The 17,247-nt window shown below is 50.8% G+C and overlaps 1 protein-coding gene across 3 annotated transcripts in view; it reads left to right on the top strand.

Moving 5' to 3' along the window:
* The window catches only part of SIL1 (SIL1 nucleotide exchange factor), a 105,677-nt gene that overhangs the window by 67,739 nt on the left and 20,691 nt on the right, over window positions 1-17,247 (top strand). For all 3 annotated transcript variants that reach the window (XM_071570443.1, XM_071570446.1, XM_071570444.1), the window contains one exon: window positions 763-884. In XM_071570443.1, the coding sequence (XP_071426544.1) occupies window positions 763-884 (122 nt within the window). The remainder of the gene's footprint in view (window positions 1-762; window positions 885-17,247) is intronic.

The following is a 17,247-nucleotide window of genomic DNA, read 5'->3' as shown; positions in this document are numbered from 1 at the left end:
GTGCCTGGCTGGTCCCTCCAAGCACGGACTGGCTTTTCCTTTCCTTGTCCTCATGAAGTTGTTGATGGTACTCGTGGAAAACTCCCAGAACTGCCCAAGCAGCACAACGTGGACTGGTGGTGCTGACAGGCTCCAAAACATCCCTGACTCCTGGTGCTACAATTGCACCATCAATTAATTAATTGCATTTGCAAAACATGCAGTTCCCTGGTTCCCAGTAAAGATCTGATCAGGTGACAGAGCAAAGAGCTGGAGTGTTTTCACATCATCAGATGTACCAAATTTTGGACCTGAATTACCAAAATTCAGGTCAAGAACAGTTTTGGGAGCTATAACCAAAGTATCTGAGTTTCCAGCGATGCCTTCTGCATGTGCCAAAGCCACCCAGGAGGACACTGTGCCTCTGCAATCACAGCATCGCTGCTCCAGGGCAGGATTGTATGGAATTCAGCTCCCTCTGAATTTCTAATTGCTTTTAAACCTGTGCTGGTTAGACCAGGAGGGAAGGGATTCTGTGCTCTGTGAAGTGAGGTGTTCTCCAGGAGCTGGGGCTTTAGAATCATAGAATCACAGAATCCATTGGGTTGGAAAAGACCTCTGAGATCAGCAAGTCCAACCCTTGGGCCAACTCCAGTCCCTTTACCAGATCATGGCACTCAGTGCCACGGCCAAGCTCAGTTTAAAAACCTCCAGGGTTGGGGAATCCACCCCCTCTCTGGGCAGCCCATTCCTTTGTGCCAGTGGAGACCTGCTCTCTCCCAGGTGGACAATGCCAAGGATTTCCTGTCCATGGGTGGGCTCCGGCTGATGATCGAGGGGCTGAACAGCACTGAGGCGGCACTGAAGGAACACGCAGCCTTTGTCCTGGGAGCTGCCCTGTCCAGGTGAGCCCCTGTGGGAGGGGAGACCTCGGGACACCAGGTGAGCCCCTGTGGGAGGGAAGACCTCGGGACACCAGGTGAGCCCTGGTGGGAGGGGACACCCTGGGACACCAGGTGAGCCCTGGTGGGAGGGGAGACCTTGGGACACCAGGTGAGCCCCAGTGGGAGGGGAGACCCTGGGACACCAGGTGAGCCCCGGCCACCTCGGGTGGGAGAGGGAGACCACAGGACACCAGATGAGCCCCGGTGAGAGGGGAGACCTCGGGACACCAGGTGAGCCCTAGTGGGAGGGGAGACCTTGGGACACCAGGTGAGCCCTGGCCACCTTGGGTGGGAGACGGAGATCCTGGGCCACCAGGTGAGCCCCAGACCTTGGGCCACCAGATGAGCCCCGGTGAGAGGGGAGACCTCGGGATACCAGGTGAGCCCTAGTGGGAGGGGAGACCTCGGGACACCAGGTGAGCCCCGGTGGGAGGGGAGACCCTGGGACACCAGGTGAGCCCTGGTGGGAGGGGATACCTGAGGACACCAGGTGGGCCCTGTGCCTCTTTGTCTCTCTTGATTTATTTCTGGTAGCACAAACTGAAGGCTTCTCTTGGCCTGTGACACACCACGCTGTCCTGTCCCCCCAGATTGTCTTCTCCCCTGCCTAGGCCCTTTCCTTGCCACACCCCTTACCCTGCTTTCTCCTCATTCCATCCTCATCCGCCTCATTATACTTAGCCAGCAGTAAGTTGGTGTTGAATCTGTAGTTATTTCTTGATTTCCCTGCCCTCTTTGTTTGTGCAAAGTCCAAGGGAGGATAATTCTGCCTCCCTCCTCTCCCCTTGACTGCCCTCTCTGGGGGAAGATCTGAAGGAGGGTGCAGTTACAAGCACCACCTTTCTCCTTCATATTCCTTTCTTCTGGGCTGCTTTAGGATAGCAAGATGCTGGTTTCAGAAATACAGCAACTCCCGTGGTCTTTGGAGGTGGGGGTTAGCCCCACAGATGTGATGCCTCTGACTCCAAAGGGGAATGGGGTCAGCAGGCTGAACCAGGAGGAGACTGGCCTGCAGGATGTTTGGGGTTCTTGGGAAGGAGCCCAGTCTGCCCTGTGCTGGGGCACCACGTGTAGTGCTGCAGGTGGTACCGTGTGCACTCCATGGGTTTGCTTGGTGCCCTTCCTGTTTTCTGGGGTTTGGGGCTTTGTGGGGTGTGTGTTCAGAGGTGCATAGGCTTTGAAATGCACTGGATGGACCCAAACTTCAGGGTGAGAAGTGCAGAGTGAAGATTGAAAGTCAGGACCATTTTATCTGCTTATTTCTACACCTAAGAATACAGTCGCCTTCTCCAACATCATAAGTTATTTATTGCCTAGTCTGATACACAGTCCACAAATTTCTTTGGCAATCTTGTGTGTGCTGCCGTTGGCCCTCAGCGTGTGTGAGGTAATACAGGACAGGAGCAGGTACCCAGATTTACAGCAGGAAAGGATCCAGCCTCCAGTCTGAAACAGAGCCTGACTCACTGATCACCATAAAATATGCCCTTTCACATCAGAAACACAGTCCTGCTCTTCATATTCTGGTGTATCTTATTGTTTGAAACAATACTGGAATGGTTTCTTTAGTTGCATGTAGACTCTTCATTATATCTTTCGTATGGAGAAGATCCTGAAGAGGGTCTGGAAACATTTGCAGGTAACTTGTGAAGTCACAGGGGCTGTTAAAGAGCTTCTTTCCAGATGTAGCTGACACGTCATGGTCAAGACTCAGAAAATTCCTTGTCACACCATATGACATGTAGCAGTGGCCACCAGAGTCCTGCTTTTGTGTGGTATTCCTGACTGGAGTGCAAGGCCTTTCCTTGGACAGGAACAGCCTCTTGTCTGATGTGACTCAACTGCTGCTTTGGAAACTTTTAGACCTTTTTTCTTTGAAGGACATTCTGGCAGATGGTGGTTTTGAGTGGTTTGGATGATACATTATCTGAGAGCTCTGTTCCAAAATATGAAGAATATTATGCCTGGGTTTGGGTTTGCTGTTTTTCCCCCTTGCTGTGCTTAAGCTTTCTCCATAGACACCTACATGCCAACTTGTCTGCTGTGCTCTCTCCTTAATTCATTTGTTCATACATTTTCTCAGCTTACTCCATGCTCTAGTTAAACTGTCAGGGGCATTTCAGGTACTTCACATTAAGCGTTTTCTGATGTCTTGTGTTTTTCTGAGGGCTTGTTGTTTATTTCTTTCACACATGGCTGTTCTGAAGGGCCCTGGTTAGGTGGTAGGACTTTCCACTAAATTCCCAGAGGTGTCACAGTTCACTGGGCTGTAGGGAAATGATCTGCTCAGTACTGTGTGCCTGGGATGGTGTCAGGTCCTGCTCTGGGTGCTGAGCTGTGCCTGGGCAGGAGGTGATGCTCTGCTGCTCACCAAATGGGTCTGTGGCCACCTCCCAGGGCTCTGCAGCCAGGCTGGCTCAGGCCAGCAGTTCCAAGCCAGGCAGTTTCCCAGAGGGAAATCAGAGCATGATGACAGCAGCTCCACAGCCTGGCACGGGAGGTCAGTAACTGCTGGCACAGCTCAGGCTGGAAGAGGGATTTTGGCTCTAGGCAAGTGTTTAGTGCAGGAGGAAACCACTGGACACAGAGTGATCCCAGACGTGCTTGGGTCACATCCAGAACTTTCCAACTCTTAAAAGCATCCAGGTCTTCTCCAGATTTGCAATGTCCTTCACTCCAGTGAGGTGAAGCAGTCAGGGGATGGAGTGATGAGCTGCAGCACCCGGGTCTGGCCTGCACACAGCCCTGCCAGGACCTGGCTCAGGGGTCTGGCTGTGCTGAAAGCCCATTTGGGATAAAAGGGTTTTCCAGGGGATCAGCATCTTGAGGCAGCAGGCCAGGTGACTGGCCAAGACTTGGACAGCAAAGGCAGGAGGAGGAGGAGAAGGCACAACGTGGCCAACTCAGAATTTCTCCTTCCTGATATTGCTCCTAGTTCTTTGGCTTAAAGCAGAGTTGAAAAGCAGATGCAGCTCAGCATGATTTGGGCCTCGGGGCACAGGGTCCTGGGGTCCAGCTGCCAGGATCTGTCCTCCCAGCATCCATCTGCCTCCCTGAGCCTCTGCCACACGAGAGGGTGACCTGGTAGGGAAGAACTCAAGGTTTCATCTCTTCTTTCTCTGCTGTGTCCTTCACTTTAGGCATTTGGGTTTTAATCGCTGAGTCTGTGACCAAATCAAACATCGTTCCATCTGGTGGAGTTCTCTGAGCAGTGCCCTTATTGCTACTCTAAAACCTCATCACACTCTTACTGTTTTTAAACCTTTAACAAAATGTTTTCCGTTCAGCAGTTTACAAAAGTAAACTTCATTTGAACAATCCTCAAGTGCTCTGATTGCAAATAAAAGTTAAATGCACTAACAAAAATAATTGCTAGGCATGTGGGGTTGTACATTTAGGTATCCATAATTCACTAACAGTATATGCCAATACACAACATTATCTGGATTTCCAGTGATTGCATTAGCATAAAAGCATGTTAGCATTTATCCTGTGGTACTAACATTTAAATATATATAAGTATGAAATATTAAGATACAGCATTTTGGAGGCAAGTGAAACTACTGCCTGTAAAATGTTCGTGCATATTTTGAAGGTGCACTCCAGTATCTTCAGATGACAATCAGCATTTGCACCATTGGGTCCAAACATTACAGAAATGTCAATGTTTTATGCAAAGAGGAGCTATATTAAGCTAAAAAAGATTGCTGATGAGAGAAGTGTCTTCTGATGTCCTCTGAGCTATTTACAGGCAGCGTCTTCCTTTGTTCGTGCCACAGCCAGGCCTCTGCAATCTGTATCTCCGTGTTGCACAGCACTGGAAGTGTGAGCCAGAAAGGATTATGCTTGTGATTAAAACCTCCATTTTTAAAAACTTTACCTTCAGGAAACGTTTTTCCACACCAATAATTTGAACATTTTAGTATTTTGTAATGAAAGGATTTTTGTAATCCGTTTAGAAGGGGAATAATAATTTATGTCGAACGCATTCTTGAAGCTTTATCCCAAACACTCCCCGTGTGCTTAGGGGTGAGTTGGAGGTGAGGATGCAGGCAAGTTAAGCCACGGGACCTTGAAGGCAAAAGGAAGCAGTTTGCATTTGGTGGGGAGAGGGCAGAAGGCACAGAAGATGAGCTTTTGGCCTGGCCAAAGTGGGGAGCTGGAGGAAAACGCCTTGTGCAGCTGCAGTGAGAGACTTGTGGTGTTTTGGCCAGTCCCTTAAAAACCCACGTGCTGTTCTGGTGGGGTGGCTGGGGACAGGATGTCACACTGGTGGCCTGAGCTGGTGTTTGCCCTCTGTCCTGGCAGGGCACAGGGCAGTTCCAGCACAGCCTCTGCCCAGCAGCCCAGAATTCCTGGGATCTCACTGTTCCCTTTGGTCCTGAGAGTTGCAACAGGACTTGGTGAGGGCTTGGGAGTAAAGTCATCACAGGTGATAACTGAAACATCATCGTGCAGCAGCACTCAGGAGTTGTCTGGAGATGGATTGTCTTCACCGTTTCCCAGTTCTGAGGCTCACTGAGAGCTTGCACCACTTTGGTAAAGCAAAGGCAGACATAAAACATGTATCTGCTTCTCAAGATAAGCCTAAAGAGGCTCCCCAAGTGATGGGCTCCATCACCTCCTGATCGGTGCAGGACTGGGGTGTCTGAGCCATGCTCAGCACTGTGGGTCCAGCTGGTTTCAGCTCTGCTTTTCCATCTTCTTTTCTCAGAGAAAAGGGGTGGGGGAATGCTGTCTCCTTGCTCTGTCCATCAGTGCCTTGGTGGTGTCACTTCTCCTGGGGTGCACGACTTCCATGCTCTGCTGGAGAAGCACCAGCTTCCTCAGGATGTGTCTGTCAAGAGGAAGGAGCTTCCACCAGATTTAATGGCTTTGAGTCAGGTCCAGCTGTGCAATGAAACTGGTTGGCTCTCACTGCTGTTAAATAACATTAAGGCCCAAGCAATAAACCCAGGAAAAGTAAAATTAAAGACCTTGCTTCGATGCTGTCTTGTAAGGACATAAGAATTTCTGGGCAGAGAAATAAATCTGGTTAGCTTAACAAGCCCTGTCCCTACCCATTTATTTCAAATCCATCTTCATGCCTTGCTCCTCCAGCTTCCCCTTTGCATCCTGCAGTCTTTGCCCATCTCTTTATCCATCTTCCCTGAATTTTTCAGTGGCACTGTTTGCCCACCCCATGTGTTTGCCATCTCCCAGGCACCGTAATTCCAGCTCCACTCCTTGTCTGCTTATAATTTCTTGCTTTCTGGATTGTCTCTTCTATTTTTATTTGAACTCCTGACTTGTGTGGAGTTATCAGCCTCACTGCACTTAATTTCAAATTAATTTGATTGGGTCACCTCAATTTTTTTTCGGTAACGATAATGAACTCAACCTATTTAGCCTTCCCCCATTATGAATAACCTTAACAAAAACTGCAGTGCAGTATAAATGGGTGTTTCATCATTGTGGTTAATTACACAGAAGAATAAATCCCTAAACATTTTTCAGCCTCTGAAATCTAACAAGGAAGTGTAATTAACAATTAAAGAGTAAACTGCCATCCTTGTGCTCTCTGGAAGACTCGGAGAGAAAAATCTAGAATGCAAGGTTGGCCCCTGGGTGTTGTGGGGAGTCCAAGTGCTGGGAAGTGCTGGTGTCTGGAAGCAGCAGGTGCAGCTGTGAGGGGTCAGGTCCTTGTCCTGTGCCAGGTGTGTTTTCCCATGTGCCTGCAACTCCTGGAATGTTCACAAGGTGGGGTGGACATCTTGGCCTCAGCCTGTGGGACTGGTTTGAGTCCAAAGGTGTTCTCTCTGTAAAAGATCATAGAATAGAATCAGAGTCATAGAATCAGCAGGGTTGGAAGAAACCTCCGAGATCATCAAGTCCAACCCTTGGTCCAACTCCAGTCCCTTTACCAGATCATGGCACTCAGTGCCACGGCCAAGCTCAGTTTCAAAACCTCCAGGGATGGGGAATCCACCCCCTCTCTGGGCAGCCCATTCCAAGGCCTGAGCACTCTCTCTGCAAAGAATTTTTTCTGCTCTCCAACTTCAATTTCCCCTGGCAGAGCTTGAGCCCATCGTGCCCCCTTGTCCTATTGCTGATTGCCTGGGAGAAGAGACCAACCCCCACCTGGCCAGAACTTCCCTTCAGGGAGTTCTAGTCAGTGCTGAGGTCACCTCTGAGCCTCCTCTTCTCCAGGCTGAACACCCCCAGCTCCCTCAGCCTCTCCTCATAGGAACTTGTGATGGTAATTTCTGGAATGAGTTATCCCGTCCAGGGGGTCTGGGTTGGGCAGGTGGTGTGAGAGAGGTGGACAGAGAGGGTGACAGTGAGGATGCTGGAGCTTGGTGTTTGGCCTCACAGCACCCCTGGGCAGAGAGAGGACCCACCCAGCTCCCCAGCACAGATCCGAGAGGCTCTCCCAGCTCTCCTGGGGCTCAGGCTCAGCTGCTGCTGCCCTGTGACCTGTGAGTGGTGTCCTGCCCTGAAGACACAGCCCTACAGAGTCCAGGGGTGCCTGTGGCCTGAAGACACAGCCCTACAGAGCCCAGGGGTGCCTGTGGCCGTGGCAGGGATTGGGAGCTGCTCTGGCAGGGCTCAGCTTGGCATCCCCTTTCTTAGCAGGGATGGTGGTGACACAACCTGCAGGAGAAACTCATCACAGCCAGGTCATGCATTATATAAAACATGTTGTTTCCGTCTCTTTGCATTTAGTAAATGGTCTCTGCTGAAGCCTTGACTTATTGTGGTGGTTTCCATTTAAAATACGCGTTCAGACTGGTTACTTAATCACTTTCTGCCACAAAACAACCAGCCCAAACTTGCTGTTTCTCAGTGCAGACCTGGTTCCATGGCTGGACACAACATGTGTCTCTTCAGCCACTATTTATTGCTTCTTCTCAGTCTCTCCAACTCCCAACAGGAGGGTGGAGCCAGGTGGGTGTTGGGCTTTGCTCCCAGGGAACAAGGGACAGGACAAGAGGAAATGGCCTCAAGCTGTGCCAGGGGAGGTTTAATTGGATATTAGGGAAAATTTCTTCTGTGTAAGGGTTGTCAAGCACCAGAACAACCCTGGAGGGATTTAAAAGATGGGCAGATGTGGCACTGAGAGACCCAGTATAGCAGTGAACACACAGTGGTGTGAGATTAATGGTTGGACCTGATGATCTTAGATGTATTTTCCAACCTAAATGATTCTATGCTTCTATGTTCTCTGTTTAGCCTTTTTACTACACCCTGTGTACTCAGTTAATGGCTTCACAAGCTTCAAAGGTTTTCCTCCCTAACCACTGATATTATTTTCCTGACCTGCTGTGTCTTTCCCATGTGTTCTCCGTGTTCCCTCCAAGCAATAGGTGCAAAACGCTCCACAAAGAGGAGGCATCTGTGTCTGCTCTTTAATCAGGGTGTGCAGGAGGCTGTGGCAGCCCATTGTGTTTCAGAAGGGAGGCAGAGAAAGGGCATTGAACAGAACAAAGAAGCGAAGAATGGGAGATGAACAAGGAGAGGGGAAATGCAGGATCCGCAGTGACGTACCTGCTCCCAGAGGTTTGGGGTGGACAGCACTGACCCAGCCATGGCAGCTTTGTCTGAGCTCCCAGGGGAGGAGGCAGGTTCCATCCCTTCCTCTGTGGGTCCTGCTGTGTGCACCCTCCTACCCCTTCCCGACTGCAGCCTGTGTTGGATTTAATTCTGACAGGCTGGACGCAGCCAGCATGCAAAGCCAGGTCTGGGGCTCAGAGTGGCAGAGCTGGGCTTTGAGTGTTGGGGGGCTGCCCTTAGCTCTTGTGGGCTGTCTCCTGGCCTGAGCCACATTTGTCCTCCACTCTTCCCCCTGTTCTGAGAAGAGGCCAGCAGAGCTGCTGGAGGCAGAGCTTTCATAGGAGTTAAAATACTGCAGGCTGCCATGGCATCCAGGAATGGCCCTGGGCTGTCCTGACTGAAGAGGGATCAAGTCCCAGCAAGGGACCTTGTTTCCAGGTTGGCATCTTCCACCCTACCCTTTCTCTTGATACAGTGTTTTGCTAAGTTTTTTCTCATCTGTCTCTTCATGTGCATAAAGATTCATTGAAGGGGGTGGTTATTCATCCATGAAGACAGTTCCTCAGGCCTTCCACCAGATTGCTGCCAACCTCACCCCTTTGAGGCTCTCCAGGTGTTTGAATGGATGATGAGAGAAAACAACAGCTTACTGGAAATGATCTCTTTCTGAAGAAACTCGTCATTACTGTTAACTACTTGCTCTTCCCTCAGGTGCTGACATTCTGTGTTTTCTTGTGAGCTAGGTTTTGATCTCCCTTTATTTTAGATGATCTTTTTTCTGCTTGAAAGGAGATGTCCATCAGAGGCCTGTGGAGCTGCCTGGCATGTTTTGGAAGGGGATGACTCACTGTCTTGGCTGCCTGAGAAGCTCTGCAGCCCTTGGAGCCCGAGCTGCTCAGGGCAGCTGTCTGTGGCCACCCAGTGTCCCTGGGGAGCTGGGCTGGTGGGCAACCCCTCCCTGTGGGACAGCTTGGAGTCACCACACAAGTTGGACAAACACTATCACAGCTGCTTCCCCCGAGTCTTGGCCATTTGATGCTGCTGCGTGAGCCCTGAATAGATTTGAAAACTAATTTGCTGCTCAGAGCATCAATAGGTGTACGTCAGTTGTCCTTTCTGCTGCAGTTAATGAGTTTCCAAGGTACTGCAGCCAGTTCCAGAAGGCAGCCATCAAAGGACTGTGTCTTTGCTTCCATCAGAAGTGCCTCGCTGCCCCTCCAGCACACAGCACTTCTCACAGGTCTCTTGTGAATTTAACATGGAGCACATCCTGTAATTCCTTGCAACCATCCTTTCCAGGCTGGCTCTCTTCTTCTGAATGCCCTGAAAGTTGGGATGGGAGAGTGGCTGCAGTCAGTGTGCAGGTGGAGCCCAGGCAATCCGTGGGTCCTGTCACAATGTTTTCCTCCATGTTCCTGACTCCCTCCTGGTGCCCAGCCATACCTGTTCCCTTCTGTTAATCATCCTGGAGCTGGCCTGTGCTTGGGCATCCCTGCCTGCACCGGTCCCATGGGATCCCCACGTGGAACATCTCCTCCATGTGGGTGGGGAGCGAGGGAACACGTTGGTGCTGCTGCACTGACAGCACGGGACAACGGGCACAGTTTCAAGGAACGGGTCATTAATCCTTAACTGCATCTGCTGAGATCAATAATTAGGGCTGTTGTTTTGTATCAACCACCAGATCACTGCAGGAATTGCCTTATTAAAGCAGACATGCAGGTCAGGCTGGTTGGAAAGCCCCTGTGGCTGGATTGCAGGGGTAGGAACACAAACCTGGGTGGAACAGTACAGTGACATGTAAATGAGGTTTCCCTAAGCCTTGAGCAGCTCCAACCTGCCACGAGCAATGAACCACAAGGGTTCTTGGGTTTTATCTATTCCTGTCAGTGCAACAGGGAGGGTTGAAGAGGATTTCTGGATTCTGGTCCATGCCTGGTGCAGCAGGGTGGCTGCACACAGGAGTGTCTCATCTCCTCTGCATGTTCCTCCTCTCCTTGTGGAAGCAGGTTGTGTCACGTTCCCAAAGAGACTTTGTCATAAAAGCCCCTAAAAATTATTTTGTTTACATGTCTTGCAACGAGCAGGAACTCACCTGAGTTGTTTTCCAAATTAATACCCTGCTGCTTTTACTTAACAGGGTCTTTTGCCAAGCTGAGAACGGTAACAACACTGAGATACCCTTTTAAAAAATGCATTTTCTTCTGAGGCACTTCGTATTAAAATCTGTCTCAATTTCAGTTCAGCAAGTGTGTGAAAACACACGGTGAGGTGTTATTAGTCCCTGAAGGAATGAAGACAGATGGAGCCCAAAATGGGGCTGGCTTTATGATTAATTGAAACCTTCAAGAGTGCAGTGGAGTCAGGGCTTGGTCCTACCCTGGCAGCACCTGCGACTCAGTTCAGCTGGGGGGAACCTCCATGAGCGCAGCCTGAGCAGAAATACAGGTGTCCCCTGCTCAAGCCAGCCCTGGGCTGTCCCCTCCCCTGGCTGAGGGGCAGGGGGTGCCCAGGTGGGGGTGAGGGCGGTGTGTGGGTGGGAGGGGACGAGGGGCACGGGGGTCCCTGTGTCTGGTGATGTGTGTTGGTGATGAGCTGCTGTTCCTGCCTGGAGCTCCCACAGCTGTGCACGATGGCTCTTGTGTCCCTGCAGGGCTGAGCTGGGAGGAGGGAGCACTGTGGGACACGCTCCAAAAACCTTGGGAATGGGAAGGTGGAGGTGTGCAAGTGGTGGGGGGCAGCGATTTGGGCCCTGCTCTGGGTTCCTGCTCCACGTGTGGCCCCTGCAATTCCCCAGGGCTGGCGGTTCCCTTCCTGCCTGGGAGAGGGAAGGCAGTAGTGGAGCAATACCAGATGGTGTTACCTGTGCTGGCTGCACAGTGGATGTTTCTGGGGTCTGGAGCCTGTTGCCTGAAAAGTCTGTAAAAAAGACTCCAAGCCAAATTTTGGTAGGAGATAAAAGGGTAGTGACTTTAATGAGCCCCCAGGCTCGCCCAGGAATACATTGACACATGTGTGGGCAAGCTCTAATTTCCATGGCTTTTATAATATGATCTGTCCAATCACCACTTCACACATCTCCAGTTCCAGTTTTCCCCCCCCCTAGTCCCACCCCTGTTCCACCCCCTCAGGATTTGAGTCTGGGGTTGGTGAGACCTCCTCTTCATCAGTCCTGCTCTTCCTCAGGCTTCTGGAGTTCTTCCAGTGTTCTGACTTCTGGGTCACTCTGCCCCATGTTTATGTCTCCTTTTGATATTCCTCAACCTTCTACCTTGGAAAAAAGACTAAACAGCCAAGAAATTTGAGCTCCCTGTTCTGGGACAGGGGTAGTGATAGAAAGACATTAAACTCAAGCTGCTGGAAATACTAACACACTAGATCTACTTTGCTACAGCTACTGTGTTCCTAAAATCTATAAAAATGTGAAAATCAAAAGTCCTTCCTGCATCAAGCCACAGACATTTACAGCATTTCTGCTGGAAGGTGTTGGGGTCACTATTTGTAGGGATAAAGGGGGTGCTGATGGTGGTCAGAATTGATCAGGCACAGCAGCATCAGAAGGCTCGATCAGAGGCTTAGCATGTAGAGTTTAGTTTTAGTTACAGCTTCACCTTTTATCTGCTCTTGTATCTAACATGCCAGATAACTATTGGGTAGTTAGTTCACTGAGCATACATGGGAAGATCCTACTGGCTACAAGGTATCCCAAATTCTACAGGTGGGACTCTGCTCCTTAAGGGTGCATTCATCAATTACCTCAGACATCAGGAGATCACAAACACACTGTCATCCCCACAGGAAGGGAGAAAGAAAAGGTGTCACAGAAAGGAGAGTTCTCCACAGTGTTGTGGGAGCAAGTCCTTCCCACACAAACTGGCTTTGCAGCTCAGACCATGACTGTGCTTTTATGGTCAGCAAGTCCTGAGCAGCTCGGGAGTTGGGGAGGTGCAGGAAGGGAAGGCAAAGATGCTTTGGAAAGGCAAATCCGTGTCACTTATGGAGCTATGTCAGCACATCTGTTTGGAGAGGGTACAAAGGGGATGGCTGAGAGCAGTGGTGGCAGCCCCAGGAGGTGCCCAGTTCCCCACTCAGTGCTCACTGCTGATCTCACCTCTGTGCACAGGTTGTGTTGGCAGGGGCACACCTGCCAACGAGGGGGCTGTGGGTGCCCCCCTTAGCTCCTGAATGGGGCAAGGCATCCAAAATAATTTAACAAGCATTTGGTGTAGAAGGTTGAAGCTGCCTGTGGAGATCATAGTGTAAGGTATGAAGTGGCCAGGGGGCCATGGATGTGTGTGTGCCTGGCAGGTGTGTGTCCCTGAGAACAGGGACTGGTCTTGCTGGGGCAAACTGGCTAACGAGTGGCATCCATGGGTCTGTCAGCTGGGAAGAAGGTCCAGAGGGACACACCTCCCAGGTGCAGCCAGGCCAGCCTTCCCACAGGCACCAGCACCCCTTCCTGGGGTGCAATAGCAGCACTTCCCAGTTAAGAACATGACTGGGACCCTGCTAATTGTCCTGACAAGTTGAAGCACTGCTGGAAATGAGCTGATCCTGCAGATCTGCAGGGAGCTGAGCAAACTCCTGTAACATCCCCAGGACCTCACCAAACATCCAGTGTACACTCATTCTGACCAGTGCAGTTTGACTTTTGTTATCCCTGGTCCCCCTGACACGGCCAAGTTTGCCAGGGTGTGTTCTGTACAGGGAGAAAGACTCCATAGCTGAGCTCTTTCTGCAGAACCTGGCCAGGAAATTCTGGAGAAATACCATCAGGCTGCTGTGGATTTTCTTTCCTTTCCCTGGGGACTCTGGGGATTGCAGATCAGTGGATTGTGGATTAGCAGATCAGGGATTAGAAATGCATTTTTCATTCTTATGTTACACACAAATGAACTGAGAAATTTAATTTCTTTAAATCCAACTATTTCAGCCAGAATTGGTGAGGTCGTCTTGTGTCTCTTTGGGTACCTTGAGAGTTGTGATCTCTCTGGGGTCACATCATCCACAGTCACTTCTTTATCTCTAGCCTGTGGCTGGTGCAAAGTGCACTCTGCCTGCAAGAGGAGCCCATCACTCGTGGGTGTTGCCCAGTGGGGTGTGAGTGTCGGAGCTCTCTGCTGGCCCTGTGCAAGGAGGTGATCTCAGCCCTGGGCAGCAGGCCTGGCTCCAGGCTGGGTCCTCCATTTGGAGTCTCTGAGTTCCCTAGTAGTGACTCAAGTGTGCCTACCAGTTGCTACTGGGCAGACACCCCACTGACCTCAGCACTGCAGCTCTGCCAGGTTTGCCTGGCTCCAGGTGTGAGGTGTGCTGGGCTTACCTCTGCAATCAGACTATGCTGACCTGAAAGGGTCTCACAAGGATCATCGAAGTCCAACCCTGTCCCTGCCCAGGACACCCCAACAATTTCACCCTGTCCCTCAGAGCATTGTCCAAACCCTCCTGGAGCTCTGGCAGCCTTGGGGCTGTGCCCACTGCCCTGGGGAGCCTGGTCAGTGCCCACCTCCCTCTGAGGGAATAATCTTTTCCTAACATCCAGCGTAACCCTCCCCTGACACAGCTCTAACTGTCCCCTCGGGTCCTGTCCATGGTCACACAGAGCAGAGATCAGAGCTGCCCCTTGTGAGGAAACTGCAGACCCCTGGGAGGTCTGACCTCAGTCTCCTCTTCTCCAGGTGATAACAAACCAAGTGCCTCCTCTACTTGTCATATGGCCCCTCTAGGTCATTCACCATCTTTGTGGCCTCCTTTGGATACTTTCTGACAGCTTTAGATGTTTAGATGCACTCCAGACTGCCCCAATATTGCAGGTGAGGCTGCCCCAGTGCAGAGCAGAGCGGGACAATCCCCTCCCTCAGCTGGCTGGTGATGCTGGGCCTGATGAATCCCAAAAGGGGTGAAAGAAAAGTCTAATAAATTTTTCTCGCCCTTAGGCTCATGCCTGTGAATAAAGCTGAAGTCTTTCCCCCCTTTTTTGGATCCCTCTGTGGGGACGGTCCCAGTATCCTGAGCACCCCCTCCAGTGCAACGGGCTGGGATTTGGGTGATGCTGGTGCTGGTGGATGCTCAGGCTGCAGTGGGCTCCACGTGCCTCTCCTCTGGCTGCACTGCTCCTCAGGTCTGAGGTGTGCCCCTCCCTCCCCAAACCCTGTGCCAGGGACAGCACAGAGCAGAATAAGCCGTTTATGTCATTAAAAGCCTAACGGCTGCTCTGTGGGACCCCATCGGCGGGGGGAGGCAGCTCCTTCATTACCCAGTCGCTCTTCAGAGCTTTAAATGAGAGCCAAACAAAACGGCCCAGCCTTTCCAGAGCAGGCTTTGTTCGTGCCCCTGTGATGCCGAAAGTGGGTCTCGGAGGCGGCCGCCCCTCGCCGCGGAGCGCGGCACTGCCGGCAGAGCCGTGGGCAGCACAGCTGGCACTGCCCTGACTGAGGAGCGGATCTGGGGCCCTGCCCATAATATCTTGATTAACAATTAGCATGATGGAACTGGGAAATACATCTCGTTCCTCGCCCGAAGCCGACAGGTGAGGATATATGTTACTGGCTGATTGCTGTGCCTTGTTAGAGCCTATTTATGGTTGATTGAAAAGCAGAGGCTTTGTGTGAGGAGAGACCTTTAATCTCCTGGCAGAGCCAAGTGCGTTTCCCTTCAGGAAGCGTTCCTTCTCTTCTGCTTATCTCTAACTCCTGCTTTAAACCTGAACCTGGCAGAGACCAAAAGAAAGGCAGGATCAAAACAAAAATAATTGGTATTGCTGGCTTCTGTGGGCAGCCCGAACCCGTTATTCCTCCTCACCAGCTAGTTATTCCTAAATAACTCTTGCAAGAGACAATTCAGCAGTTGCAGCATCTCCTTGATGAAAAGCACTCCAGTTTAATAACCATGGCAACAGTTGCTGAGGGCCAGCGTGGTGAGGGACGGGATGTGCTCTCCAAAGGACACCAGCCCAACTTCCCTAACAAATGGCACTGCCAGGCACTGAGGGGGTGATGTCCTGTGGGTCACAGCCACACGTGCTGTGCTGGGGATCCAGGTTGCCCCAGTGCACCCAGAAATGAGGCACACATCATTAATTGTGGGCATCTTCCTCTACATGGAAGGGGAGCTCAGCTCAGGGGGAATCATGGGGACATTTGATTGGGAGGGAAAGGCCAGGGAGGGAACCTCAGCAGAGGACACCACCTCTGATCCCAAAGTCACAGAGGATTTCCGAGGGTCTGAATGCTCTGGGAAAGGCTGTGTGTGTCTCTGCTGTCGACCTTCACCCAGCCTGGTTGGTGCCAGGGACTGGTATCGACAATAAATACCTGACACATCTCATTTCAGAGCTTCTTCTTTGTAAGCCACCTCTAAGACCGTGTTTGAAATTCTACAGGTGAGGTGACAGAAGCCACGTGGTGGTTCAGGTGGAGGAGTTTGGGCGTTTGCCTTGAAGAGTTGGCCACTGGTGCATGGCAGGGGCCAGCAGGGCCTGGACTGAGCCTGGAGAGTTTGCTGTGAGGGTCCCTCATCCCTGGCTCATGCTCTCCCTTTGCCCAGGGGTCTTCTAAGTGCTCAGTGTTGGCACCACCCTGGAAAGACCTCTCCAAATGCTCTAGTCTTCATCTTGGCTGGGGAGCACCTCTGGTGATGGGATGAAGGCCTCTCCAATAGCTTTGTGGGGATGATGGTATTTTTATTGGCACTTTCCTCTCACTGTTGTCTTATTTAATTGGACGTTTATAAGCCTGAAAAGTAAAAGAAGGAAACTAATGTTCACCAGAAGAAAAGAGGAGCCTGCTGAAAAGCAGCATTTGTACAGATTTCTGAGCAGAGGGCAGTAAATACTCCACCTCTGCTTAAGAATAATGATAATAGGCGGGCCAAGTATGTCTAAAAATATAAAATAATGTGGGCCTGTTTGGAATAGTCAACATCCTTATCACCCTGCTACCATCTCTGCAAACAAGTTTCACTAGAGATTCTGGGCATGATTTTCAATGGCTCGGAGCAGCTGTAGCTTCTTTGACTTCAGTGAAAAGTCTGAGTGCTTGGCACGGCGGCAAACCAAGCCTCTTCCTTTCTGCTTCAAATTGGGGCTTGATTCTAAGTGAGATGAATTTTCTCCTCCTGATAATTCTGTGCATCTGAAGTGATTACAGCTCCGCGTGAGTGCTCTTTTAGGACATTTGAATGCAGCGTTTTCTTCCGTCTTAAAAAGGTTCCTTCAAGCCTTATGATGCTGGAGAAGAGGGGGAAAAAATAAATCCTGGTGGAAGCCGTCACATCTTCCTATGCAGATTAGAGATTAAAACTTGTATTTTTGTCAAACACATACTGGGGCTAAATCGGAAAACTTCTGTTGAGGCGAGAGGGTTTTGGCTGGTGGGAACGTGCTGCTAAATCCTTATCTGGAGATGGGGAGGCAGAGCCAGGAGTGGTATTATTTGGAGTTCTTGGAGAGTGAGCTTTAATGTTTGCTTAACTCCACTAAAAATAGACGCCACCCTCTTTTCCTAATAGGCGGCATTTGTCACACTTGATTCATTTCCTCTCCCAAACTGAGCTCCTCCATGAATATTCATCTCTACTCCCCAGGAATCTGCCTGTCCTCAGAAGTTGTACTCACGGGGACCGTGCCATCACAGTCCGAGTCACCCTTTCAGGGCTCACCCAATACCTGGCCCAATCCAGCAGAGTGGCCTGGTAGCAACAGCTCTCATTGATTCCTGCCTTCTCTCTGAGCTGTGATTGCTCGTTATCCGTCTCGATGAGACCCTTAACGAGTCTCCCATTCCTGTTGTCATAG

The sequence above is a fragment of the Pithys albifrons genome, chromosome 15 (genome assembly GCF_047495875.1).
Source record: "Pithys albifrons albifrons isolate INPA30051 chromosome 15, PitAlb_v1, whole genome shotgun sequence".
Taxonomy (NCBI): domain Eukaryota; kingdom Metazoa; phylum Chordata; class Aves; order Passeriformes; family Thamnophilidae; genus Pithys; species Pithys albifrons.
The sequence above is the reverse complement of the archived record's forward strand: the minus strand, read 5'-3'. Positions and strand labels throughout refer to the sequence as shown.